Source organism: Plectropomus leopardus, chromosome 19, assembly GCF_026936395.1.
Source record: "Plectropomus leopardus strain MGB_pleo_1.0 chromosome 19, ASM2693639v1, whole genome shotgun sequence".
NCBI classification, from domain to species: Eukaryota; Metazoa; Chordata; class Actinopteri; order Perciformes; family Serranidae; genus Plectropomus; species Plectropomus leopardus.
Window position 1 is genome coordinate 18,635,194 of NC_142194.1, and position 27,701 is coordinate 18,662,894.

The following is a 27,701-nucleotide window of genomic DNA, read 5'->3' on the forward strand; positions in this document are numbered from 1 at the left end:
ATAACACCATACGAGCATAAAAACCTTTTTGTGATAAATGGGAGTTTTTTCGAAACTGACGTGTTTCCATTAGATATATTTTATATTTGCAATTTCAATTTGCGCAATTTGAGGGTTAATGGAAACCTGCCTAGTGATGCTACAATTTGTGTTACTTTAGCAGTTTTGTGTTGCATTCATTATAACTTCAATATAGGATTAAGCTTAAATTGGTAGCTTTAATAATTCAATACTTCAATATACTTTTTTGTGAGTTTACTGGTAATGTACTGATAATGTCACTTTAAGTGGTTGTTTGTAGTATGACATCTCTGCATTTTTACTCTTTTTTACATCATGTACCACAATGGAAACTGTCTAAGTAATGAACTTCAGTTTGTCATCCATGACTCACTGATACAGTTATTTAATAACTGCTCGTCTTCTAGTGTTATCTACACTAAACTGAGGTGACATGTCTTTGAGAGTTACAACATGTCCTGACAAAGATCTACATTTCCTCCAGCCAGTCAGGGGACTTTAAAGGGTCAGTTCACCCACTTTCCAAAATGCATTTCACCATTTACCTCACACTAGTGCTGTCTAGTCATACAGATTATTTCTCCTTCATTTTAAGTTTTTGCCTCGACCAGTTCAACAGAGGTGAATGGATTTTTCTTTGTCATGCTTACAACATCGCAAAATAGTATTTCAAAATTTAAAGACAAACTTCACTTTTCACAATCAGTGCGCCGTTTACTCTCCACAGAAAGTGACGCTGCCAAGAGGTGGCCGAGGGGTCATGGCCACCCTGATACACTGGCCCTTCTGTGTGAAAAATAATCTAAAATAATTGGAGGCCTCTATGTAGCATTTTTAAACTTGAGTAGGTTTGTTCCCAGTGAATGTTTTGTTTATCACAATGTACTTCTTTGAACTAAAGCTGTATATTTGTATTTTTAAGGAAAAGGACAACTATAGGCTATTTGAAGAACAAGGAATCGCACAACACATATATATACACATACATAACATATTCAATCAGAAATGTGTCGAAACCCAAAATGTTAACTGTACCGGTATTAGTCTATAAACATCCAATAATTAGTAACACATTAAATAAGAAACCAAAGTACATCGGTATGCAATCCCTTCAAGTCTCATATTGACATAGTTATCAACTAGCCCATATAATCAACAGCAAAAGCAAATTCCTGAAATTCTGTTGTGGGTTTTGGTGTGCCACTCCAAGAGACTTTTATTGGCCCCATCTGGCCACCCCTGCGAAAAATTTCTGGGGCGCCACTGTCCATAGACTGCACTGTGAACAGCCTCCACTGAAACTGAATGGGATGCATAATACAGAGAGAAACATAATAAAAGCAGATGCCTGATGACATGGCAGTCAGCAGACTTTTACCAAATTAAACACCTATGGGAGATTTTGGACCAATGCTGCACAGCACTCTCTACCATCATCACTAAAACACTACATGAAGGAACATACTGTATATTTGATGGATGAATGGTGTAAATCCCTCCAATGTTTTTCTCTGTGGATGTTTATTTCATACTGTGAAAAGAAAAATGGCAGCTTGTGGGTTCATCCCCACAGAGAAAAACAAGCCCTGACATCTGTAATTTTGTTTACTATGAGCAGACTCCAGTTAGAGAAATACAAAAAAGGGGCAACCTAGAGAACTGGCGCAAACTTCAAAAAAAACAACGGTGTTATATTTACAATTTTCTACCATCAACCTTACCCTGGCCACCATGCTAGCTTAACAACCTCACATTCGTCTCCCTCCAAGTTGTTTTTCATTGTTTTTCGTGCCTTGCAGGCATCTTTCTGCACGAATGCAGCCACTGCTTGCTTTGAATTAAGCCATCTCATCTTCTCCCTCCCCGTGAGCTCAACTCTTTTGTCCTATTAGCTCACCGAGCCTGATGGGAATATAATCCTGGACCTGAAAACAATGTTGTGTTCAACCACCACAGGGCTGAGACGAGCCGCTGCCAAATGACTCAATTCAAACACAGCACTTTAAATTGGATCATTATGTGAATTTGTCAGATGAGGGAATCCAAGGAGAAATGAGAATCACGACAGCGCCGTAGTTTATTTTAGCATTTATTTAAACACCTTAGTTGTACCTCTATCATTTTGTTATCAGTATATACTTTATTTTATTTAAAGCAAAACTTTATATATATATATATTTATAGATATATTTATATATATACCTTTTATCTCTGCATACTTACGCTCATACTGTATATTCATTATGCATTTCACTAGACCTAAAATACTCTTTTAAATCATAGTACGTAATGCTTTCTACACTACTGCTCAGTCCTTTCATTTCTCAGAAAAGTCCATCATGAGACAGCATTGAGGCAACTCAGCATGAGAATACAGAGTCAGTTTTTTTTAAAACTCACATAGAGAGAATACGCATTAACTAACGTATGTCAGCTTCACTGGGGTCACAACAGGGCGAGCAGTATAGAAAGCATTTACAGAAAAACCCAAAAATAAACAAAACAAAGCTTCAAAGAAATTTGTCCACACTATTTGGAAGACGGAGATTCTTAAAAATGTTTACATACTTAATATTATTATCTTTATTATACTATATTTTTATGTTATCATTGTCATCATCATCATTACATATAGATCTATAAATGATGTGTTGTTGCCTTACAGTTGAATTCACTGCAGGGGGGAAATGGCTAAAACTGGCATGTTTAAAAAAAATCCAGGGCATTCATGTTCATCTCTATGCGACATATACAGTATTTACTTTATCACTCTGAAAGAAAACACTTGAAAAGTGGGTCAGAGTAGTTCTTTTTGGGGGTAAATGTGTGGAACGAGGAAACATCGGGATTGTCATCTAGTGAGAAAAAGAAAAGTTTTCTGACCGTTATAAATGTTTTGGAAAAGGCATTAGAAAGAGAAGGTGTAGGTCAGGGAAAGCATCTGTCCACTAAACGCAGGCTGACAAACACTCGCGCACAAAATCAGACACACGGACTCACAGAGGCTGAAGGTGGAGGAAGTCAGGCAGACGGAGAAGCAGTAAAAAGCCCTTTTTTTTGATCACTGCACCTGCTGTGTGAGAGAGAGAGCGGTCAACATTATGGCATCAAAGAGGACGGATTCATCCCTTGACCTGTGCTATGGCCATAACACCAACAGAGGAAAGAGGATTTGCAGTTTGAAACTACATGCAAACCCTGTCAATTCATCTCATACATTTCCTCTTTTTTTATATAATTAGGAAAATAATAAAATGTAATTCACAACACTATCTTCTCAATACATGTATGTCCTCATTATGCACAACTTCGATTCGACATTTAAATACCCTGACCAGGTTAAAATGAATGATTGCGATCAGCACTTCGTACAAAACAAATGGCTCTACTAATAGTGAATCCCGTTTAACATGTAAGATATATTAAGTGCTCGCAAAGTACATACATACAAAGCTTACTGGGGCATCCTTTGAGGGGAATATGGCAAATATATAAAAAGAATACTATTGTTGTCTACCATTTTCTTCTATCATTTACAAACAAAACCCTTTCTCTCATGTATTCTGACTTTGGCTCCTGTACTCACAGCCTTTTGATACTCTGATCTGCTTAAAGCTACAAAACTGATGTCAGGATGTGACTGTTCTCCCAGCGTTTCTGGCTGGGCCACAATCAGTCACATTTTATCAGGGTTTACCCTTTAAGCAGCAACTTTTCTTTGAACTCAGACTTAAGTTTTCTCAAGCAGCAGATGGTGTGAGAATCCATCTGTCAGTGTATGTGAGAATATGAGCGTGTGTGTGTATGTGTTTGTCTTACAGCACAAAACGGTGTGTTCATTTAACCCCTGTCCATCAAAAGTTTTAAAGTATATTTTTAGTTAAAGAACATCATTTTCATATTTTTAACTTCCTCACACCAGGTCTTGCCAAAGAGTCGTTCCACAAATTTCAACAGGATTCTCTAGATTTGTAACAAATTTGCAAGAAAGCACTCCCCTCCCCCAACACCTTAGTTTTAGTTCAACACAACCTGTTGATGTCCACTGTTCTTCTCTTTCACATCCTCAGTTATTGTTCATCACTTTGTTTCTCTCCCTTTCTTTCATCTTTGTATCACCCCTTCACTCTCTCAGTCTGTGTCTCGGGGAGAAGAAGTGACATGCAAAGGAGAGGAGAGCCGCCTGGGGAGAGAAGGAGGGCAAATCAAAGAATAAGAATGGGCGGAAATGAAATAATGACGGAGCAAACTAAATAGGGTTGATAAAACAGGTTAATAAAGAGAGAGGGATGGAGAGGAGGAGAGATGAGATAACTTATCGAATTATATGCATCTAATGAAGAAAGGGGATGGCCCAGCTAACTTGTATGGAAGGAATGAGACACTTTGACTTTCCTTCACCATCCGGTGCTTCCTTTGTCACCTTTTTCACCTTTGACCCCGTTGCCTTTACGTGTTCCAGAGTCTATTAGTCCTCCCTCACCTGTCAGTGAGTTTCTTCAGTGCCCGCTCGATGTTCATTCGGTGTCCCACCCGTGTCACTCCCAGATCCAAGAAGTCATCCTTAGTGAGTGAAGGCAGATGTGATCCGTCTATCTCATTGTCTATAAAACGCTCCCTGTGTTCAGCCAGGTTCAGGTAGGCCAGCCAGTCGGCCACGTCGTACTTGGTCCAGTAGGGCAGGGGCTTGACAGCGAAGGGTTTGGCTGGCGGAGGAGGTGTGAGGTGGGGATAGTTGAGGCAGGATGGGCTGGGGGGCAGGTGCATGGGGGAGGAGGCTCCAGAGAGAAAATGGGTAGGGGAGAGAGAACGGGAGACGAGTAGCGGGTTTGCACCTTGCACACCAGATGGAGAGAACAGTGGAGGAGTTGAAGCCTTGTAAGCATCTCCAAGAGGGAGGCCAGGCGATGGAGGGGTGAGGGGCCCGGGGAAGTCGAAGGGGTTGCTGTAGACGGGTGTACTGGGAAGGATGGGGAGAGAAGACGGCCTGGGAGGGGTAGGGTTCTGCTGTTCAGTGTTATAGATAAGAGGACTGGGAGCCCGCCGCCGTGAGACTGAAGATCGCATCTCCTTAGTGGGACTGCACTGAAAATCAAAAGTCTGCCTGCGCAGTTTGGACCGATGCTTCGGCGACGTTGGGTATGGGCAGTAGGTTGGGGAATGGGGAGGGTGTGAATGAACTGGGGAAGAAGGCATCTGTGGGGAAGGGGAGCGGGTCCAGTTGCGCTGCACTGGGACTTGAGGGGAAGGGGAGACAGACGGGGTGGCCGATAGATTTGGTGTCAGAATCTGACGATGCTGCGGAGAGGAGGTGGGTAGTGGCGATGTGGAGCGGCCAGAAGGGGGGCTGTGAAATGCATCAGTAAAATCCGCGGAATACCTGAGAGACACACAAATGGCAGACTTCAGTTAAAATAAGTTAATATGCAAAAAATCATTTTAAAGGTCCCATATTGTGCTCATTTTCAGGTTCGACTTTTTATTTTGGATTTCTACAAGAACATATTTACATGCTTTAATGTTAAAAAAACACAATTATTCTCACCAGGTCTGCCTGAATACACCTGTATTCACCCACTGTCTGAAACACTCCATTTCAGTGCCTGTCTCTTTAAGCCCCTACTCCCGATAAAGCCCAGTCTGCACTGATCGGTCAGTGTCCTCCACATCTGCGCTCTCCGTGTCTCTGCAATGTTATTGCAGCTGGGGAAATGACTGTAACACCACTGTAGTGGCATTTCCTATTTTAATAGATAGATCTATCTTTTAACTGGCATTGCATTGCTAGGCAACAGCTGGAGTCCATGTTTACTTCCTTTCAATTCACATATTCACTGTAAAATAGACCGAATCACAACGTTCATTCACCATCATTTTCAAGGTAGAAAACCACTGCGTCACATTCATATGATCAAACAGTGCTATATTTAGGATATTTTCATAGCTTTCCCTTGCTGTAAGACAACCCTTACCTACAAGGATGTGAAGCCGTTATATCAAAAACACCATACTCCAATGAGAAAAACTGTAATTTTACGCCATCGAACAGCGGAGTTGCTGCATTACCACTGCCTCAATCAGCTATTGTGTAAGGTAAAGCAGAGCAAACATTCAAATTTAATGTTCACTTAAACTGATATTGATTTTTGTAGGTGGCTAAAATATGTTTTCCTGCATCCACAACAGTACATGCATAGCTTACATGCCAGTAGATTCTGTTTATCAGACGTTAGCAAAGCAACACAGTTCATAAAATAAGCACAACAGAAATGTCAGATAGGTTGGTTGATACGACTGAAAATGACAACAGAAATAAATAAGTTCCCAGATTTACATATCTCTGTGATTCAAAACAGCAGCCAGGTTTTTTCTTTGAAGTGGCTTTTGTCATTAACGTGACGTCACAGTGATTTGGTCTATTGGAAATACAAAAGGACCAATTATAATGTTAATGTTTCAAGGTTGAAACAGTACATATAGTATATTTGTGACATCACAACTTCACAGAAATCCTGAAAATTCGTACAGTCACAGTTTCCGAATACAGACTGTGTACATTTCTCTGTGGATTGAGCATTTTGATACTTTCACAGTATTTATATCACTCCTTTACCTGCTTTAAAAAGACATGGAAATCTGACGTTTTACAATATGGGACCTTTAAAGTAAAAGGCCGGTTGATGAAAATAAACAAACCTATGCATGGTGGGTGACTTTGGCAGGTGGCTCCAGTCATCCATGCTCTTCATGCTACTCATCTGTTGCAGCTTGGAGCTCAGCTCATTGATGATGCTTGCCTTCACACCTGAAAGAGGTGAGTGAAGTCTGCGGCCCTCCAAAACAATGCTGCCTCTTTGTACTCCATCTCCCACTTGCTCGTGCTCTCCGACCTCAACCCAGCCCACCGACTGGGGGTCCATGGGCCGCTCTAAGCAGGCAGCCAGAGCACTACTAAAGCCATCCTCCATTTTGGATCGACTCTGCTTGCGCTTCCTTTCGTCTGCGAGCACTCCATCTAATCTAACATCTTCTGGGTTGCTTTGTCTCTGCAACTGCAAAGGAGCAGGGTTGGTGCTGTTCTGCCTACGTAGTGCTACAGGCAGGACCCTCCCTCCTCCTTCCTTGTAATGACTCATCTTTGGAAACACAGGGTTTGCCAGTTTAGCACTGTGCACCTCAAATGTTTGCCCACCTGAGTAGGCTGTACAGGCATCCTGATGCTCACCTCCCCTCTCTCCCTCTCCTCCTCGCCCATCTCCTCCGATCCCTCCCCTCTCTCCTCTCAGCCCACTCAATCCCAGCATCTCTAAATGGTGGTCACTACTGCTGTGACTGTCCAACTCCTCAATCCCAGAATCCACCACTGCATCTTGCCAGTCTCCACCTTTGGGTATAATCGTAGGGTGATGAGTGTGGTCAGTGGCTTTGCCCCCTGTGCTGAGGCCGGCCCTGGGCCCTGCCATGGTTATGCTGTAGTCAGAGGATGCCGGTGAGGTTGTGGTGGTGGTGGCGGCAGCAGTGGCTGTCATGGTGGTGGTAGCATAAGTCATGGTGGCGGTGAGGGCTGCTGAGCCTCTGTCCTGAGCCGGGATGTGACAATCTACTGATGGGTCATTAGAGCCGCTGTAATAGGGGTGAGAATGAGACACAGGTTGAGGTCTGTGTAGCGATGAGGGAGGTAAAGTGGCAGCAGAGGTACTGACGGTGGTGGTGGAGGGAGCGGGAAATATCTGTGAGGACGGGTAAGATGGAGAGAGAGCAGACTGTGTAAGGTTGGCCACCTCGCTGTCATAGGAGGTGAGGCTGGAGGTGGCAGAGTCACCACCCTGTGGAGATGCTTGGGTAGCGTTTGAGGATTTGGCAGATGGGAGAGGTGGTGGGGGAGGTGGAGCAACAGCAGCAGAGTGTTGACCCCGGTGCTGATGCTGCTGAGGATACTCCTGGACTCTCTCCTTCTTACCATTAGCAAACTGTAAAGGTGGCGGCAAGGGATCTGCAAAGACAAACTCGTCATCTGCATCTATTGAGGGAGCTGGTGGAGGGAGAACCATCAGTCCAAGACCTCCACCCGAATCTGCTCTTGCTTCCCCGAGAGCTTCATGTGTCTGCGTTGGGGCTGTGGGGACGGTATACTGAGGGATGTAGCTGGTGTTGGGAGTATCCATCTGCAGGAAGGAAGGTCTGCGGGGTGCGGGTTGAACTGGCGGTGGAGGAGGCTGCATGGGTGGAGGAGCAGGCCTGCTGTCGTACACCTCTTTTTCTCTTTCTCTCTCCCTGGGGCTCTGTGGGTAATACTGGGTGGAATACTGACTGGTTCTATCCTCCGAGAAGCGAACTCTAAGACCCTCCCTTGGTCCTCCTTCCTTTTCTCTCTCCATCCTCTCCCCACCTCCTCCTCCCAAGCGTAATATCCTTGGTGACTGTGGCCGACTCAGAGATGCAGGCGAGGTGGTGGCGGTTGGGGAGGTTAGGTGGACGGACACTGGGGAGGTATACGTAGATTGTGTAGGAGTTGCAAATAGGGAAGGAGTTGGGGTCTGAACGGGGGTGGGGAACGCTCCTACTGTGGACAGCTGCCGACCAAAGTGTCTCTCCTCTCTGCGCGTCCTGCGGTCATCCTTAAGGGCCCGCTCTCTTGCAGCTAGGGCCAGGCCAAGTGGGGACGAGGGGTCCAGAACTTTCCCTGTAAGTGGGTGGATGAAGGTAGTAGTGGCCTGGGTGCCGTACATCGAGGGAGCTGATTTGGGTTGGCCATCCTGACCGAGAACAGGGGAGGAATACTCAGGTAGGCCAAAGGCTGGCGGCATGCTGCTGGAATAGTTGACATAGCTGTCGCCGGAAAACATGCCCTCATCTATAGACTTGGAGGGCCGTAGACGAGGGGTTGGCACTTCCATTTGTGAGCCCTGTAAAGGCTGAATTCTTGTCCCTAATGCTCCTCCTGCCTCTCCTGCTCCTCCTCCTCCTCCTCCTGCCTCTCCTTGGATGTCCTCCTCAGATGACAGGAAGAAAGAAGCACTTTTTCTTCTCATATCTCGGAAACGTTCCCTCTCCCTGCGTGCCCCTCCTCCTCCTCCTCTTTGTCCTCCGAAGGCCGTACCATATGTGGAAGTGTAATCCAAGTTTTCCAGGTTTTGCTGTGAGGAAACAGTTGGGGCAACAGTTGATGAAGAGAAGGAGGTGGACGTAGGAGTCTGAGGTGGCAAGGGGGTTAGTGGTGAAGGCAGACTGGCGTTGGGGCTGTCTGAGGTTGTATCTGCTGACGTTTGGTCCTCTACATCCGGGGTGGGCTCAGCTTCCATGCTGCTGCCCTGACTGCTTCGGCCGCTGCTGCTGGTGGAGGGCGCTTTGACGATGATGGTAGGGATGGGGATGGAGCTCTTCTCTTTGGCTGCAGCTCCTTTTCCTCTGTGCTGTCTCAGCCCATCTTCTACTTTCGACTGCTTCATCAGAGCTCCTCGACCACCCCTCCTGGCCGCTCCCCTGCCGACACCTCCACCCTGCTCCCTGTTGGCCATGTGCGGATGATGCTGTGGTGCTTGCTGGGCCTTCGGCTTAGCACTTGTCGGTGGTGTAGCGCTGCTGTAGCCTCTCCTTAACCCTCCCATCTTGCCACCGCCTCTCCTGGGCGCCTCCGGCTCTCTGACACAAAGTCCCTCAGATTGTCTGCGGAGGGTGGGGACCATGACCTGCTGGTTCATGCCAGCAGGCCCTCCCCTCTCCCAGCCTGCTTGAGTAGCATGCCCTGGCTGGGAGTGGAGCTGGTAGTGGGCTTGGGATACAGGGGGAATGGGCATTGCCGGCCCTCTCCCAGGATGAGGGCCGGCGGATAAAGGTGGATCTGGAGCAGATGTGTTAGGGGGTGGGGGGATTTCCTCTGGTCCCGGCACGGACAGGCTGCGAGCCAGCTTCATAGCGGGTGGGTGAAGATACTGCCTCTCCTCCTCTGTTACACCTGAGAACAAGAACACATGTGCTCAACAAACAGACACTATAAAAGAAACTATTGTCCAGGCAGAGACTTTTCTGTGAAAATTGCTGTTACCAATAGATTTTTGGCGCATCATGACTGCGTGCTGAGCGTGGCCTGGTTGAAAATGAGCTTGGTTGTAGCCAAAACCTGGTCCAGACTGCACCATACTCACAGACGACTGCTGCTCATAGGGTTGCTTCAGGTGTCCAAACACATTTTGAAAGAAAAGAAAAGAAAAAAAGAAAAGAATTTAAAGGGACAGAGGGGAAAGGGAGAATGAAGAGAGGAAAGGAAATATTTACTCAGATACAATCAAATCAAACTGATGTCTGTTGGCTGTAGAGGTAGAGGTATTTCACCAATATAGATACAAAACTAGGCTGTCTCTGTGTTAGAAAGATGCAATTACTTTTGAAAATGGTGCTACATGACCAAAGAAAAAAGGTGCTTTTGCTCAAGAGGTAGAAAACCTACAACGACCAGAGTGCAACGCACCCTGTCAGACGCTACCACTAGTGGGTGACGTAATGTGTAAAAAATAGTGGCTGGTTCTCGCATTACAGTTAAACTTTTAAGCTAAAACATTTTTCTAAAAATATTTGAGGCAAGAAATATGCAACTCAGTAATAGAATCTTGATTTATATTCGATCAGCACTGCCTAGTTTTATCACTTGATCAGCTTTCAGTCTGAGTTTGAGAGACAGAGAGAAGAGCGCATGTGTGTCTTGATCAGCTGTATACTCTGAGTACGTGATGGCAACAGCAGGGTTGGTGGGCAATATGAAATTGCAGAAGTACAGCCTGTAGTTCGAGCAACAACCTCAAGAGCTAGTGAAACTCTTTCAAATTATGTAAATTTCATAGTTTTTTCATGGGATCCAGAGGGTTATCTAGGTACTGGCGAGATGGAGGAAAGTTTACATACATACTGTGCATACATACTATCCACATTGTTTTGATACAAGGCTTGTTGAAAATCAGTGAAGTATCCCTTTAAGCTGATATTGATTTCAGATACAGTACAATGTGATACAGTAGAACCTGTTAGTCAGAGTATTGGTGTATCAGGCAACAGACAAGGATGAATGGACACAACCTGACTCACACTTAAATAAATGTTTTGGTGTGGGTGGTCCATTGTCAATCATTTTCTGTAAAGTGCAAGGAGGACAGGAGAAAACACACAGCTAAAAAAAAAATTAAAAAAAGCTGAAGACCAAGCTGCTTTAAAGATAGGAAACATTTGCTAGCATTAGTCACTTCCATGACTAAATATCTGCTACATCCTAAAGCAGCTGAGAAGCTCTGTATTTGATTCTGGTATTGCAGGAGTGGGAGAGAGGTTCATACCTGTTCATCTGTCCCCTTCCAGACATGTTCTAAGTATGTAATACTTTTATTTTTTTAGCTTATGGGAAATTTAAAAAACTCAAAAAAAAAGGCCGGAAGCAGATCTACTCTTTCTCCCTCACTGAGGAATAATAGATTTGGTCTCCACCCCGCCCACTACTGCTGCTTATGGTAGGTTTATCAGTGAAGGAGCAGTGTGCATCAAAATGGCTGGCATTGGAAGAAACATCAGAGAGATTCAGCAATACATGTTAAAGCCTCAGTCAGACCCTGACTCCGATGAGGAGTCTATTGTGCACCCATGGATTGATTACTGAACAGGCCTGCTGGGCACAGGTCAAGTGCTAGCCCCCCTAGCCTTCTCCTGCAAAATGTCCCTCAAATTAACATGTACTGACCAGGAAGGGACTCAAAATGACCACAAAGAGAAACAAAATGACCAAAGAGAAGCCAAGCTGGGAAAGAAAAAAAAACTCTGGCACTGGACATCAATATGACGTCAGAAAGACATTGGACTCTTTCGTCAAACAGACGGTAAATTTTGTTTGGAATGAAAATCCAGCTGACGATATTTCAAATGTCTGACAATGTAAGAATTTTGCGTTGTGTGGACGTTAACATTATGACGTTTTGCAGACGCCAGGTTTTGGTCTCCATACCTTACAACTACATGTTATTCTACATGAAGATTATCTTAACATGAGACGTTTGGATAATGTTGATTATGTTGATTTTGGTGGCCAGCTGGGAAATAGACACTAAATGACAAAAAAAAAAATTACCACTAAAAACCACAAAACCACATAAATATACAAAAAAGACCACGAAGACGCAAAACCACCACAAAGTCTGTGTGTCTTGTTCCTGAGTAAGTATCAGGGGTGGGGCCTTTTCCATATCTGTAACCAGGGGCCCACTGTCTCATGATCTGCCCATGTCTACACTAAAATTGGCAACTGGCAGACATATTAGAAGTGTAAGTAGCATCTTTTTTTGTCGTTCATGTTGTGTGTTAGCTTGTGAGCTTATAGGCTCACTGGCAGTGGCTGACACAGCATTAGTGGTTGTGAAACACACATGAATAGCTGCTATATGGGTTTTTTGTTAGATAATCAAAAGAAACTAGAATTAGAAAGCAATTGTCTTTTGTGTTAATGACGTACCTACTTTACCTTGCCTCAGATTTAAGGAAAGTGCACAGACACAGTGCAATGAGTAGGAATGTGAAAACACCTCTCTAAAAACAAACTTTGCACAAACAGAAGTCAGTATAGTCAAGATCAGACAATTTTGGGGACATATACATAATAAAAACATATTTTTTAGTGGAGGGAGACTTTAATGTTTTGTAGATAGGGCAATTGAGTCTAAAAAGCCAGCAAGATCCTAAATTATGGTAACAACTAAGACTAGGATAATTTCCTTTCAAATCCCAACAGTACCTCAGTGGAGACGTTGGGAACAATACTCTTGCTCCGGTCCCTCTTGCCTCCATGACCCCTCTGGCCCTGGTTGTCTGATGTAATAGTGTGTTGGGCAGCCGCCAAGATTTCATCCAGTTTATCTAAAACAGAGACCAAGCAGGGGAAGGACAGAGAGGAAATGTAGAAAGGTAGTGAGAGGGAGCATAAAATAAAAGCAGAAACATGAAAAGTAGGATTTCAGTGAGTGCCCTCTCCTCCCCTCAAGGTTTGAAAACACCCTTTTACAGTATGACAAGAGTGGTGCGAATGATTTCTTACTTAATGCCATCTGATAGACTGTCCTCTTCTTATCAGGACCCTGAGAGGACTCGTATTCTGAAAAAGCAGGGGGGGAAAAAAAGAGCATCAAACAGGCTGACTTTTAATTAAAGCTCAGGGGCTGATAAGGGGAAAGATTGAGGCTGATATTCACCTGCTTTCTTTTTCCATGGAGAAGCAGCTGTAGCATACATAATTCGGGGAAACAAAAATTAGGTGTGACTTGAACTGCTATGCAGTCATGTTTATTAGGCAGATGAAAGGGTGAAATACATACTCAGACACATGTGATGGTGTGAATACTGATGTGGTGAGAGGGATGGTGATGGTGATGGGGGACGGAAATGATAATGAGAGCACACAAATCCATGATTCTCCCACCTTTGTCCACTGTGTGCAGCACATTTCAAAAGAAAAAGAAACAAAAAGCAGTTTGTGACACCTGACATGAATCATTTCACAGCCTGTTTAATTAAAACCTTTTTTCGTCATAGGTAATATCAAAAGTGCAAATTAATAAAAATTAAAAAAAAAAACTCTGTTCCCATCAAACTATGCTAATGAAAAAAAATAATATTGCACCTGCCCTGGATAATTTTCTTGGCTCTCTGCATAAACTCGGTTAATATTTAATGCTGTGTTTCCCTAATAGTGCCATGGCACTGTACCATCATCCTGCAGAGAGGCTGATAACCAGCCTAAAAAGCTATTTCAAATTTGACACCCCCCCTTCCAGAAAAAACACAACTGTGGGGGACTCAAATCTAATTACGTTTTTACATGTTCTTTCCAGACCTCCCCTCCTCTCTATTCTTTGCATTCAGTCCTTTGTCCCCTCGATCATCTTACCCATGTCTTCCAGCTCTGATGTCATTGACTTGGAGCGCAGGGCAATGGCAGGAGGAGTCAGTCTTTTAGTCTGCTGCGGGGCTGCCAAGGGAAGCCAGCCAAATGCAGACTTAATGTTTAGTATTCTCGTATAAACATGCAGTCACCAGTGACAACCACACTGCAACAGGCTTTTAGGGTAAAGTAAACATGCAATCAGCTTTATCGTCACATCATAAACACAGGATGGAAATGACATACGAGGAAAGTTTGACTCTTACCTCTCTTCCGAGCAGTGTCCTCCAGTTCAGGGTTTCGAGCAACCATCACAACTTTCACCATGAGACTGTTGCCGCCCTGACGGATCATGTTGACCACCTGCCGGTGACCAACCTTCACCACATTCTGGCCATTCACCTGACAGACACAAAGATATGTAATGACTGAACGCTGAATGAGCTGTTGTGGTGCAATAAAGGACCAGCAGGTAGGATTTAGAGGGATATATTGGCAGAAATGGAATATAAGTATGTTTTCTTTGGTGAATAATCACCTGAAAATAAGAATGGTTTTGTTCTCCTTACCTTAGAATGAACAGTTTATATCTATAGAGGAGTGGGTCACTAGTTTACGAAGCTCGGCATGTTACACTGCCATGTTTTTACAGTAGCCCAGAATGGTCGAACCAACAAATGGCCATTTGCGTTTTTACAATTTATCGCTAGACACCACCAAATCCCCCTAAATTTTACCCACTTCACCTTTAACGTTCAAAGAAATAAAAAAAATAACAAACTTCAGAGTTAATGAGAGTCTTCTGGTGACTACTGCTTCACTGTGGTAATGCAACTTTCCTATGTCTGGTGTAAGTTATTTCGCTTTTCAGCCTTTGCCTCCAATATTCATAATTTTGCAGTGTTTTGGACAAGTGCACCAGCAATTCAGGCAGAGGCTACAGTAAATCACAGTTACGAAGGCTCGGGCAGCTACATAAGTGACTCATATTAGGTTGAATATTAATTAGCAGTATCTGTCAGCTTTAATAGAGGTTTGACAATCACCATTTTTAGAACTTTTCAAGGTAACATACAGGAATGTTTAAGGGTACAAAATGGAGAGAAAGTCTGAACTGCTGGTGCTTTGTTGACGAGGAACAGCAGCAACAAGGACGGCAACCCTTTATCAACCCTGACTGAAATGCAGTATATTCAAATTATTTACTTAGAGTAAAAAAACGACAGCCTTGCTGACTATTAGACACAAAATGAAGCAATTAAACTATTATTATTTAACACAATATCTGGTGCAAACAAATGGTGGATGAATGACTTGCGTTCATTAAACTTGAACTTGAACTTCACAATCAACAAACTTTAAAATCCCCACAGACTGCATCTAATCATTTTTCTTTTTGTGTGCGTTTGGCTGCATTTTACTGCATTATCATACATGTCGACACAGTCTCTCCCCCACATGCTCCATCTCTCTTTCCCTCCAACAGTTGGGTATTTTTTGTATGTGTACTTTATACATTTTGTTATTTGTTGTATCCTTTATCTCCTTTTTAGTCACCATGAATGTGTTTATTTCCTGCAAATAATAAAAGTATAAAAGTAAAACTAATAATCAAAATATTGAATAAAAGTAATAAACATACTTGCAGTAGTCGTCACAGTTTTTAAAGAGCCAAAAGCAACAGCCTACATCTATTTATAAAATAAATGTCTTTACTGACCCTGTCACTGGCCTTTGCGCCCAACAACCAGCCCAGCCCACCTGAAATCCTCCTGCATCTCCAAATACACACAGATTTGTGGCTGCAAATTGAATTAAAAACACAGTATACATTTGCACAGCTTTATTTTCTTAGCAAAGGTGGCCCAATGTGTTCCATTTAATTGGTATATGCTGCAAGGCCGTTGTATTGTTAGGTGTTCCTGTGATCCACTTTGCAGATTTCATCTACGCGTGATCTTCGGATCATGCCAGAAGTGTCTTTGTCAAAAAGTGTCGTTTTTTTTCGTGTACCTGCTTCTATTTTGATTGCCTCATATATACAGTATTGTCTTTATTTGTACATTTCACAAAATAATATGTGGCACTCACTTGGCTGCACCTGTTGTATTCACTAGTTGAAAACAAGAGATTTTCTTTTTTTTTTTAGTTAAAACTTAAAGCCCTCTCCCAAAACATATTATTGTGGTTCCTGTCCATAGTTGTACTTGTTGTACAACTATGTCAGTGGGAACAGTTGTAATATATGTTTTACCATAGAGTTTTCCTTTATGGTTCATGAATTCTTATATTCGACTAGTTCAAAAATGAGGAATATACCCCACGAAACAACAACGTGGACCCAGAAATGCACAGTGCAGCAGTAATGGTGATTTTTTTTTTTTACCTGACTGTGGCTTCTGAATATAGCGCTTTTAGTAAATCTCAGAAACTCAGATTAAGTTTAAAATTAAGTCATGCTGGTTTCAGTTATTTGTTAGTCCAAAAAATTGATGTGCCAGTTATGAATCAAAAGTTTAAAATGAACTACTACTTTTTATTGACCCAGGAGCGACAAGTCCTCATCTCCAATGAAGCCCCTTTCCCACTGGACTAAAACTACCACTATTTCCAACTAAAACCTGGCTTATGCACTTAATGGGAAAGATCACAATCAAATGACTTTGCAGCAGTCACAGGTATTTTTTGGCACCAGCCCCGACTGGGTCTGGTTGGCAGTGATGGAAATATGACACTTCAGTGAACTAACTAATTTGAGCCCCTATGGTGATTCAATGCAATGACCAGCCTCCACAAAATACTGCCTGTCTCTGTCAGCGCTTGAACATAGTTTAAAATTAGTTGGCACCGTTGAAAGACAGACTGATTCAGTAAAAGAGATAAAAAAGAAGTAATCATTGTACCATTTTCACTAGCCTCCATGCTGCTTTCTACTGTTTACTAAACTGTTTTCTGGCCTGTCTGTGACATCAAATCTGACAAACCAGAAAAAAACAAACAAACAAATAAAAAACAAACAGAAAGGCATACTCATCTGCAGCAGAGCTGTGTACAAGGCTCTAGTGTACTTGCAATGGGAAAGAAGTCTATTGCCAATAACAAGTTCCCGCATAAAAAAACCCCAACACTCACATGCTAAAATTGACCTGCTACTAGCCAGTCCTACGTGCGACTAGTGCAAACTACAAACTCGAGGCAATATTGTGCATTTTTTATGTTAGCTGTATTTGTGGAAATGTAATAAGTTAATCACTGTGTTAACATAGTCCTGTGAGAAAAGCAAAGACTTTGGCACTTGTTTCGACTCAGTACTCAATCTCCCAGCCCGAAGCTTAAGGTCTGACTTGGGCTGCACAAATCACGTACTTACTCACCCGCAAGTGTTATGCCTCAGTCAATTCCCCTTATGAATTTAATTTAATTTTTTTAGTGTCCCAGCTCCAGCGATAACTCATTTCACTTTCAGAATTTGAGCCATTCAGTCTGATAACACAAAGTCTAGAGGAGCCGTAGTATTTAATTATTTTATCTCCACCAAGATAGTGGAAGGTGCAACTAGAAGCTAGCAGGCTAGGCTGGTGGAAGTCTCTGGTGCACACGCTCTGTGGGCGCTGAGGACAACTAAAACCCAGAAAGAATCAAACCTCTGGTCCAAAATACATCCCATCCTTACCTCAATGAGGAAATCCCCCATCCTAAGGCCCGCCCTCCAGGCCACGCCCCCCTCATCGACAGACTCAAGGTACTGCAGCGCGGGGAACGCTGGCGTTGGAGTGAACTCCTCTATGGGAGTCTGAGCTGCAGGGGACAAGACAAAAAAAGGATGAGTGTGAGTGAACACAAATAACAAGAATATGGGTGTGAAACTCAGGGAGGAATATAGAGATTAGAAATAGAGAAAAAGAGTACATGAGAATTACAGATCTATATAGGCAGAGGAATATGAGGTTAATTTGGTAGTAGATGCTCACCTTTGGCTCCTCTAAGCACAAAGCCAAAGCCCTCATTGTCTTTCTTCTGTAGGAGCACTGTCTTCTCCTTAATGATGTAGTCACTTACAGAGAGTAAAGAGGGAGCAGAGGGGAAAGAGGGATGGAAAGAGATGAGGAGAATCGGAGAGGAAGAGAGCTATATGACTTCTATAGCAACAGAAAAGTCTTATTGTCATGCAAATAAAGCATTTACTGAATGTGGAAAACAGCTATACTGCATCACATTATGAAATCACACTGCAGCAAAAGATAGTTTGGCCTGAGAATGTCATACAAAAAATGCTGGTGCACAAAAGGGTTTGAATGCAGGGATACAGTTAGTGTCACAATGTGAGGAAGTGTATATGAGATGACATTCCATACTATGGACTCATACAGCTCGAGCTGACACGCACTGGGCCGGCAGGAGCAGCACACTAGAAAAATGTGCACATACACATCACTGATAATGGAAATGTCCAAATGCACCTAAATCGCTGCATTAGATTTTCACTGCCTCTGGCAGCTGTTGCAAGAATACTGTTTCACTGACTCCAGCGCACCACTACCGGTCATACATGACACTTCAAATTATGTACCAGAAGAAGTTGGACAGGCCTCTAATCTTCCTCCACAAACAGCTCCTCTAGCTCAAAGACCACAGCCTCTGAGGGCAGAAACGATCTCAGACATCAGTGATGCAATCTTATTATGAGACTGTTGGAGTAGTGTAACAGCTGGCCCAGCAAGCTCCTTCATTATTCTATTACCATGTCGGGGACTTTTGGCCAAGCAGCTTTACAACCCTTCTCTCTAATACAGGACTGGTTAAATGGACTCGACAGTGCCACACACAGCCACATCTCATGACTCATTTCTGGACTTGACTTTCTAACAATGTCAATTCACCCTGGTTCTGTTAGCAAGCCCGGGGCCTGAACTGTATGATTTAAGAGGAATTCCAGATATTTCTTTCTAAGGCAGCTCATCTCTGTGTTAGTTTGTGCTCCTCAACTTAACTCAAACTGACAGTACGACTGAAATCAAATCAAAGGATTTGATTTCCTAGAAGAGCTGAACTGTGAGTGAACAGAACGAGTAGCTTGGTCGAAGAATTGTCTTTATTTATAGTGATAGCTTGAGTACCAAACAATGCAGTGAAAATGCTCTGGGTATACCCAAGGACATTGTTTCCACTGGGAATACTGTTTTTATCTGTCCCCTTCTCAAATGGGAAGTTTAGATGTGTGCATTCACACCTGGACCTTTCTCAGAAGTAGTGAACATATGTTTGTTTTTTTCCGCCCTTAGTTTAAAATGTCAGGCGCTGCTTACAAATTTTCAATTACAAATCTCATCTCAGTCACTCAAGTCAGCAAAAACCAAACCGTGGCACTAAATTCAATCTCAACTATCTCTAACCTAAACCTAAATACAACCATTTGATTGGTTGCATGACAATCAACTCAGCAAGGTACCTCTGCAATGTAACCGCTTCCAAAAAAACACAACTTACTGTATAAAAATGCCAACATTTCGATTTACTTTTAGGTTTTAGGCAGGAGACTTTTGTGTCTGGCAGAGGATCCCATCACTCCAACTTCATTCTGCCTCTGCCACTTTTGTAACACCCATGTGTATATTGCTCCTAAAATAACAATAACTGTAATATTATATTCCACACCGTCTCTTGCAGCACAGACCCAACAAGGTTTTGTGTATTTAATCCGGCAGTAATAAAGTTTGGCCGTGGAATCACAGAGGTACAAGCAGAGTCATGAACGCTGGCCTGCAGGCCCGCGGATCCAGACTTCGACACCAAGTCGTAACTTTAGCACTGAACAGACGATCGCTAGTTTCCCCTACTGAGGTCCATCCCTTGTGTGTTCTCCATCAATGTTACTGTTTCGCCAACGCACAGCCGCCTTCCAGCCATCTGCTCCTCACACCTCATTCCTTTTTCTCTCACCCTGTCCTCCACCATGCTTTCCCTCTCTGAGGATCAAAGTAGCAAAGAGTGGGTGGACGGATCCTCTGGGCTCTTCATCCATCCACTTCTACAAAGGGGTAGCATGGCCCTGCGTTGGTCCTCCAGGTGTTTCTAAGTTGTGTTGCTGGGATACGGACACACACCTGATTTCTTTTACATGTTTAGAGCAATTCAACTTGTCTGTCACCCTCCTGACTGCTAATGCTTGGCCAATTAGGGCCATAAAAAGCGCAAAGTCCCTGGTTAATCCCCATTGGCTGGTAGGACACACTCTCTCTGAACTGGCTGCAATGAAGCTGTAAGCCTACCAGAGACCAGAGTTATTATGTACCCTCCTGAGTCATCCTCTCTTCTTTCCACAATTACTGAGAAAAAAGGCAGCTTTTTAACCATTCACCTGCTGAATGTGCATGCAGATAGATTGGCAATGTGGGGACAATACCCACACAGCACAAGTGAAGCACTTGACGGATGTTAGTGACATACTGTGGACAGAGACGTGGTAGATGGATGAACAATGCATATACATAAATATATGCACAGGAGAGATACTCCCACAGCAATCAAAAACTATGACGTATACACTTATATGTGAAAACCACATATATTTAATTCAGTGCGTATAGTCGCATGCACACACACACACAGACATGCACAGAAATGACCGGTATCTCAAATAAGAGCTTTAAAGGAACTGAAAAACCGCACTCTCGCCACTTATTGACTTATTCACTTTCATCCTTCTGTACGGTCTAAATCCTTCTCATTTTTAATGATACACTGGGATACATTGAAATATGGCATGTGACAATAGCATTTTTAAATGAACAGGAATAAATGGGAAGTCCTGGTGAATGAAAAATATCTGCTTAAAGAAATCATGACTCAAAGAGAATGAAATACACCCACACTGTCTGACTGAAATGCATCAATATGTGCTCCCTTTCATGCACTAACACACACGCACACAGCGTTCAGAGACACACAGGGAGGAAGACACAAAAATAAACATGCTGCAGAGTCTCCATTCAATAGCCACTTCCGTACCACAGCTATTCACATGCAGAGGAAAAAAAAAAATCACAAATGTGAGACGCACGCACATATACACAGGCATACTCAGAGACGCACGCACGCACAGAATACATAGCTTATTAGTCTGTCTTTGAAAAGGCACGGCCTCTCAATAGCATCATCTACCTCTCCCCTCTCTCCATTGTCCTCTCCTCACATCCATAGCCAGCCAATGAATGAGGAAACAGCCGCTACCTGTAAATGAACCACACGCTCCTGTTTCTGGGGCCCAGTGACGGCCACGAAGAAGAGAGGGAGAGAGAGAAATCTCTCTCTCCGCATCCCCCCATTGCCATGTCCCCCCCTCCTCTCTCTCGCGCGCTCTCCACCACCACCACCACCTCCTCCTCTCCCTCCTCCCTCCTCCTCCCGGTCTTCCAGCGAGAGCTCAGCCGGAGAGAGCCGCGAGAGTGGAGGAGAGAGAGCGAGAGAGGTGGGGAATGAGAGGAAGAGAGACAGCGTGCTGGTCTGCAACCCGCATACCTAAGACTAGAGGAAGACAATGTGAAAGAAAGAGGAGAGAGAGATAATACCAGCAATTATCATACAGGAAGAGAGAGCATGATGTGTGTGTGCCGGTACATGACAGGAAGAGGGTTCGGTTGCAAAGTAGGGGAGACTGAGAGCTGAATTTGGAGGGTGGGGATGCGGGGGATGGGTATAAACGTAAGGCGACACAGGGAGAGAGAGCTTGCATTTGCACATCCACTGACTGGTGTATCACAGATATACTAACAGCTGATTCTCACTCTGTATTTACTCTATCACACGCACATACACATTTGCAAACTTTCCTCTAGCTCCCTCCTCTCCTCTGAAGAAGAGCTGTCATCACCACGCAGGCCAACAAACACTCTCCATCTCTCTCTGAAATAGTAATTGACATTCTCCCAAATGCCTAGCTGCAGTACGGGAACATGCTTCGGATCACCTTGCTCTTAATTGAGCACCACTTCACCACGGTACTGCAATTATGCTTAACCAGCTTAGCACAGGTAATATAACCCCAGTGGCTGCTATTTCCATTAAGAACACAAGCACAGCTGCATTAAAGTGAATGCTTTCTTCAGATGACAGTGAGAGCGGCTCAGCACAAGGGTAATGTCAGCTACAATGTGTAAGAGGCTGCAGAAACCCCGGGGTGGGCACTGGTAAGTCCCTCTCACTGGCCCAGGGACCTAACCAATGCTTGGTGTCTCAGCCTCCTCATGACTCATCAGCAGGATGATGTATATACACGCAAAGAAACACACAAACACATGCACACTAACTCTCAAACAAGCATGCATAGCTTCATAATACACATAATACACACATAATACACAGCCCCCCCCACCTCTACCTTACACACACACACACACACACACACACACACACACACACACACACACACACACACACACACACACACACACACACACACACAAACACACACACAAACACACACACACACCACCTCTACCTTTCATTATGGCATTATTGTGTTCAGTGTAAACAAGAAACAACAACAGAGGAGAGGGAGGCATGGGGATGGGGGTTTCAAAGAGACAAGTGCATTTGTCTAGTGGAGCCAAAAGGGGCAGAGCTGAAAATGGCATGGCTGCTCTTTGTGCTTTCAGTGCTGACGCGTTCACGCAGCAAAACAATAGAGAACGGGCTCTGTTCGGGATCAGCAGAAAATAGACAGCACACAGGAAGACACAAAAGTGCAATAGGTAAAGCAAGTGCACACACAGATACACACACAAGAACTTCCAGTTACCTGGAAAACAAGAGTGTCAACTGTTTCAATCACGTTGACCGGCCTCACAGTCTTACAGTAAAAAAAAAAAAACAAAAAAAAAAACAGAGATCCGACCGCTCAGGTGCTGCCCATTCTCATCTTACAATCCACAGCTAGACCTACATCAGAGGCTACAGACAATCAGCTTTATAATGAGTCTGTTTACTTTCTAAACTGGTGTCATGTTCAGGGTTGTGGTGAGGGACACAAGACAGACAATCACCCTCACATTCGCACTTTTTTCCATCAATTTACTTTTCGCCCAATCACAGGTTATGAGGGTCCCAGCAACTTTTCTTACCTGGGGCCATCAGTGCCGTCGTAGGCTCCGACAGTGACGTTACGGAAAAGCTTCCTCTTGGCTTTCTCACTGCGCGTCTCTGCAAGGCACGTGCAGGCAAAACATATGCTTAATTTAAACTCTCAGCTTCCGTCACGACACCTTCTCTGACGTTCTATACAAGTGTTGTCTCTTCAGTGAAACACACAAATGAATCAAATAAATTTACACCCGTTTTGTTGCGTCTTCTGTGTGGCATATGGCTTGCCTCCTGTGTGAACAGTGCAGCTGTGAAAATAGTTGAAAAGTGAATGTCTGTGCTGTACATGTGCGACTGTGTGCTGCACAAGGGCCTGCTGGTAAACATGAGTGTGACATGTGCTGGGTGTTACAGTGACTTAAAGGATAATTCCAGCCTGAGGGAGCATGTAACCCATTTTTCAATATGCTCTTTCCCCAATCTATGTGCTATGTCTTATCATTAATTGTCTTGTTAACTTTATAAGAGTTATCTAAAAAACAGTTACAAATTTCTTTAAATTCATTAATAATTCAGTGAGTACAAAAACAAGAAAAAAAATACAATCGGGCACAAGACTTGTTTACAATTTGTTTTAAAAAGATATCTTGCAAAATCTGTTTCTCAATAGATTACCACAAACCCAAAAGGCTTTGCCTTTGCCACGGACGGAATAATATTTTTAAACATAATAGTGAAGTGATATTCTAACTGGTTTCGTCTTACCTAGTCGATTGTCTTTGCTGGGACCTGCTACCTCTTCCACGCATTCTGAAGGAAACCAGCCAGTACGGCCTTTCGCTGTTCCCTCCCAGTATCCTCCCTCGCCTACACTTAACACTGAAACAGACAGAAACAGGAGGGTCAATATAGACAGTGCAGCTAACACAGTTGCAATAGGGTCCTCCAACAATGTTTTGGAGCCATTGTGAGAAATTCAGATTGTCACCTTAAAAGTCCACCATTTTCAAAGAACATCTCAAATTAACACTGGAAACAGTGCCATTTTATATGCTCGAAAAGGAAAACCCATTTCTGTCATGGTGTTTAGTTGCAATCTCTAACAAAATTATTGTACATCAAATATTCAATTAAATGACCAATATATTCCTTTCTTTGGTATTTTTTTTCATAAGCAATCATGATTGCTGGGTAAGCTACAGTATGTTAGTAAGTGTAAGTGGTCCAATATCAAGTCCCTGTTTGATCATATGATGACACAATATGGTTTACAGAAGTATACAGTAGTTTAGATGCAAAATTTGTCAAGACGGACAACCCGAGCTAGCAGTCATGCCTTTCACACATAAAAGCAGCAGTGAGAAAAAACGAAAAAGAAAATAACAGGAGGAGAAGGTTAGCAAGTCTGTGAGTCACAGTCTATGAGTCAGATCCATCAGTTGCTCCTTAACATCTTCAACCTGTCCAAATATGGTCACTTCTGGCTCCAAAAATTCAGGATGGCAATGGCCAAAATGCCGAACCCAAGGCTTCAAAACTGACTCCATAAATCATTTGGAGACATCAAAGTAAGTCAGTTCATTTTAATACAATATATGGTCGACAATGATACAGCAGGTATCGCTAGGATAGCAAGATTGATATAACGTGAGTCACAAATAATCAGAACATTAATTTAGCAATTGTGTTATGTTTTGATAACTTTTTCTTTGACCTTTATACACGCCAAATACAACAACCTAAGTGACTTATTCAACTGTAAAATCCAACACATTGTTGGTAAAATATATATGTGTAATGGTGTTCTTGTGTGTGCTTGATAACTAGTAACTAGTGCACACTAGGGCCTTCATAATAGTGTGCACTGCAGTCATTGTCACAACCTTGTACCACTGGACAGACAGATAAAGAAATAGTATACTGGTATATAATTTGGGCAGTCTCAAAATTTTACACTGTTATATATCTTGTCCTCAACCTTTCCTGTTTACCTTAAGCTGCCTTTTATAACATTGTATAATCCACTGAGAATGGTGAGGAACATGTATTGCTTTGTGATGACTGGATGTTTCTGCTGGTGCTTCTAATTTCTCTTGTTTACAATCCTCTCCTCCCTCATGTACACCTCTTCCTTGCTGTTGAAGTTTAGATACAGCAGCTTATGCTTTTTCTTTTGCAACAGACTGTATTGCAGCTGCACTGTAGTTATTACACAAAATCACCTGCAGTTGAGAATGTCCATCTGATAAAAAAAACTACATGATCAAAATGGGCTTTTTTTTCAAATATTCTTCTTAATTACCATTCATAAATGTTTGCTCTATCTCACCTTTAACTCTGTCCCCTTTGCTGAGTGAGAGCTCTCTGTCTCCACTAGCCGAGTGGGCACGAGTGGCCACGTAAACCCGCCCTGGCACTGCACTGTACATACGCTTCATCTGACCTCCCCCACTGCCCGCTGAGGTTGCACTACAGAAGGAGAAAGAGAGAGAGCGAGATAACCATGAGATAAGACTGTGTCCCACACTGTGGAAAAACAAGTGAGACAAAGTGAGACAACATACAGCCTGTCAGGCTAAATCAGAGTCAGTAGTTGAGTCATACTAATCAGTCAAACCAACAGCAATCTTGTATTTACAAACAGTGCTTAATAATCAGTTCTTATTGTATCTCAGGTATATACAAAGTGCTAACAATCATAACAAAGTCAGTGTGCCTCAATTCTGTGTTATAATACTACACTAGATTACACACTATTTTGGCATTTAGTCCACAAGAAATTAATGTCATTTAGGACACAAGGAATTAGTGTGATGAGTAATAAGCTAATCGGAAATACTGTAAAGCATGTGGAGGTGGTTGTCATTTAAGCTGCGACCTCAGGATATTATTACTAATTGCAAAATTTCAAGCCTCACAAATAGCAAGTACCAAACATTTTGTATTAGCAAGGATTTTTCAGTTTATTTTTAGCTGAAATTTTATACACCCATTGTTCCTTGATAATGAATCCTAATGAGATTTGGTGATGTATTCAACAGCACCTTGTGCCATCATCATTTTACAATTTTCATTCTAATTTGTCCAGCACTTTGGTTCATGCAGCTCAGCTATTAACAAGAACTAAGATGAAAGAGCACATTAGTCCAGGCTAAGCCGCCCTGCACTGGCCTCCTATAACTTTTAGACTTGATTTTAAGGTCCTCCTGTTTATACACAAAGCCCGTAATGGGCTTAACTATTTGCCTTCAGGAACACTGTGATCGTCTGCTGCTAGTTTATCTGAGTTCCCCAGCAACAGCCAAAAAAATCAGGGATGTAGCCTTTGTTAATTACACCCCAAAGCTATGAAACACACTCCCTATAGATATCAAGAAAGTAAGCTCCATAAATAGTAATATTTATAAAGAAAGCTGAATTTAGTTTTTATTTCATCTGATTTCATTTCATTTTCAGAGAAAATTCTGAAATTTTTCCTGTGTCCAAGGACATCAACTGTTTTACATAAATACTCATGAATAAAAAAAAACATTTAGCCGAACAACAAAACCATACTACAAATATTAGACATTAGTGCAACAAATTCCCCGAGTACACCGAGGCTACTTAATTTTTCACTGTTGTCCACAACTGTGCACTGCTTAATTTCTTTTAAAATGTTGTATTTTACTTGATTTTATGTTATTGTTTTTTTTTACTCTATTAATATTATTAGTCAGTGGGTTTTATTTTCCATCTTATGTGATACATTCTATTTATTATATTTTCTCCTTGTTTTTTTTTAATATCATTTTTAATATTATTTAAGTGTGTTTTATTTTCTATCTTTATGTGTGTATTTTCATGTCAAGCGTCTGTTCATGTGATTTCTTTCTTAGTAAAACTTTGAAATTAAAGGTGCTACAAAAATCAAGTTTATTATTACTATTACTACTACTACTACTACTACTACTACTACTACTACTACTACTACTACTACTACTATTATGATTATGACCAAATACCTTCCCCATCAGCCTCAGCTGTACTTTGTGGTTAGTGCTAATTAGGAAATATTAATAAGCTAATACACTAAAAGCACAACTGTACAGCTTCACAGAGCCAGTAGCATGGCTGAAGACTGCGAGTCTTTATTTCCTGGTTGTTGCAGGAGCTATTGCACCGCCATCTGATATTTTTATAGCTTTTTTAGGCCGTGACTGGCTACTCCATTTCTGTTGCCTCACAGGACAACAATGTCCATCCATGCTGTACTTTAAATATATGACATTCTTAAAGTTATAAATAGCATGCAGTCCTGCATACAGCTAATGGTAACGAGAGATTTATTGACCCCTGTTGGTAGATGGCCTTAAAGGACCTGCTCAGAATAAGAACCCACCACTCTCCCTCTATTCATGTATAACCTCCCTCCACAGGGTCCTTACCCCTGTCTGCCTCTTGGCTGCCTGTGCCTCTCCTCTGTGTCACTTTGGCCTCCTCTCCCTCTGGATGGGGAGCGAGTACGAGCTCTGGGGCTGCTGGAGCTTCTCATGCCGATGGAGGCCCTACGCTGCCCCTACAGAAACATACCAAGTCCCATACAGACAGTGCGTCAAAGCTGATCCTGTAACTTACGATACATCAAAAACTGAGAAAGCAATGCAACATCAGCTAAGCATATTTAATATCACACAGATCAGCAGACAAGCAG

The 27,701-nt window shown here is 42.7% G+C and overlaps 1 protein-coding gene across 1 annotated transcript in view; it reads right to left on the reverse strand.

Annotated features, from left to right (window-relative positions):
- Positions 1 to 1,566: 1,566 nt before the first annotated feature.
- LOC121958391 (SH3 and multiple ankyrin repeat domains protein 1-like) overlaps positions 1,567 to 27,701 on the reverse strand; it is a 54,143-nt gene continuing 28,008 nt past the window's right edge. Inside the window, exons 13-27 of the mRNA XM_088070403.1 lie at positions 27,436 to 27,566; positions 25,338 to 25,477; positions 23,774 to 23,887; positions 23,050 to 23,128; positions 17,902 to 17,984; positions 17,604 to 17,728; positions 14,197 to 14,332; positions 13,937 to 14,017; positions 13,242 to 13,268; positions 13,088 to 13,144; positions 12,788 to 12,909; positions 10,067 to 10,190; positions 6,718 to 9,976; positions 4,505 to 5,401; positions 1,567 to 4,204 (exon numbers count right to left, since the gene is read on the reverse strand). Coding sequence (XP_087926529.1) covers positions 4,153 to 4,204; positions 4,505 to 5,401; positions 6,718 to 9,976; positions 10,067 to 10,190; positions 12,788 to 12,909; positions 13,088 to 13,144; positions 13,242 to 13,268; positions 13,937 to 14,017; positions 14,197 to 14,332; positions 17,604 to 17,728; positions 17,902 to 17,984; positions 23,050 to 23,128; positions 23,774 to 23,887; positions 25,338 to 25,477; positions 27,436 to 27,566 — 5,427 coding nt within the window. The 3' untranslated portion in view covers positions 1,567 to 4,152. The remainder of the gene's footprint in view (positions 4,205 to 4,504; positions 5,402 to 6,717; positions 9,977 to 10,066; positions 10,191 to 12,787; positions 12,910 to 13,087; positions 13,145 to 13,241; positions 13,269 to 13,936; positions 14,018 to 14,196; positions 14,333 to 17,603; positions 17,729 to 17,901; positions 17,985 to 23,049; positions 23,129 to 23,773; positions 23,888 to 25,337; positions 25,478 to 27,435; positions 27,567 to 27,701) is intronic.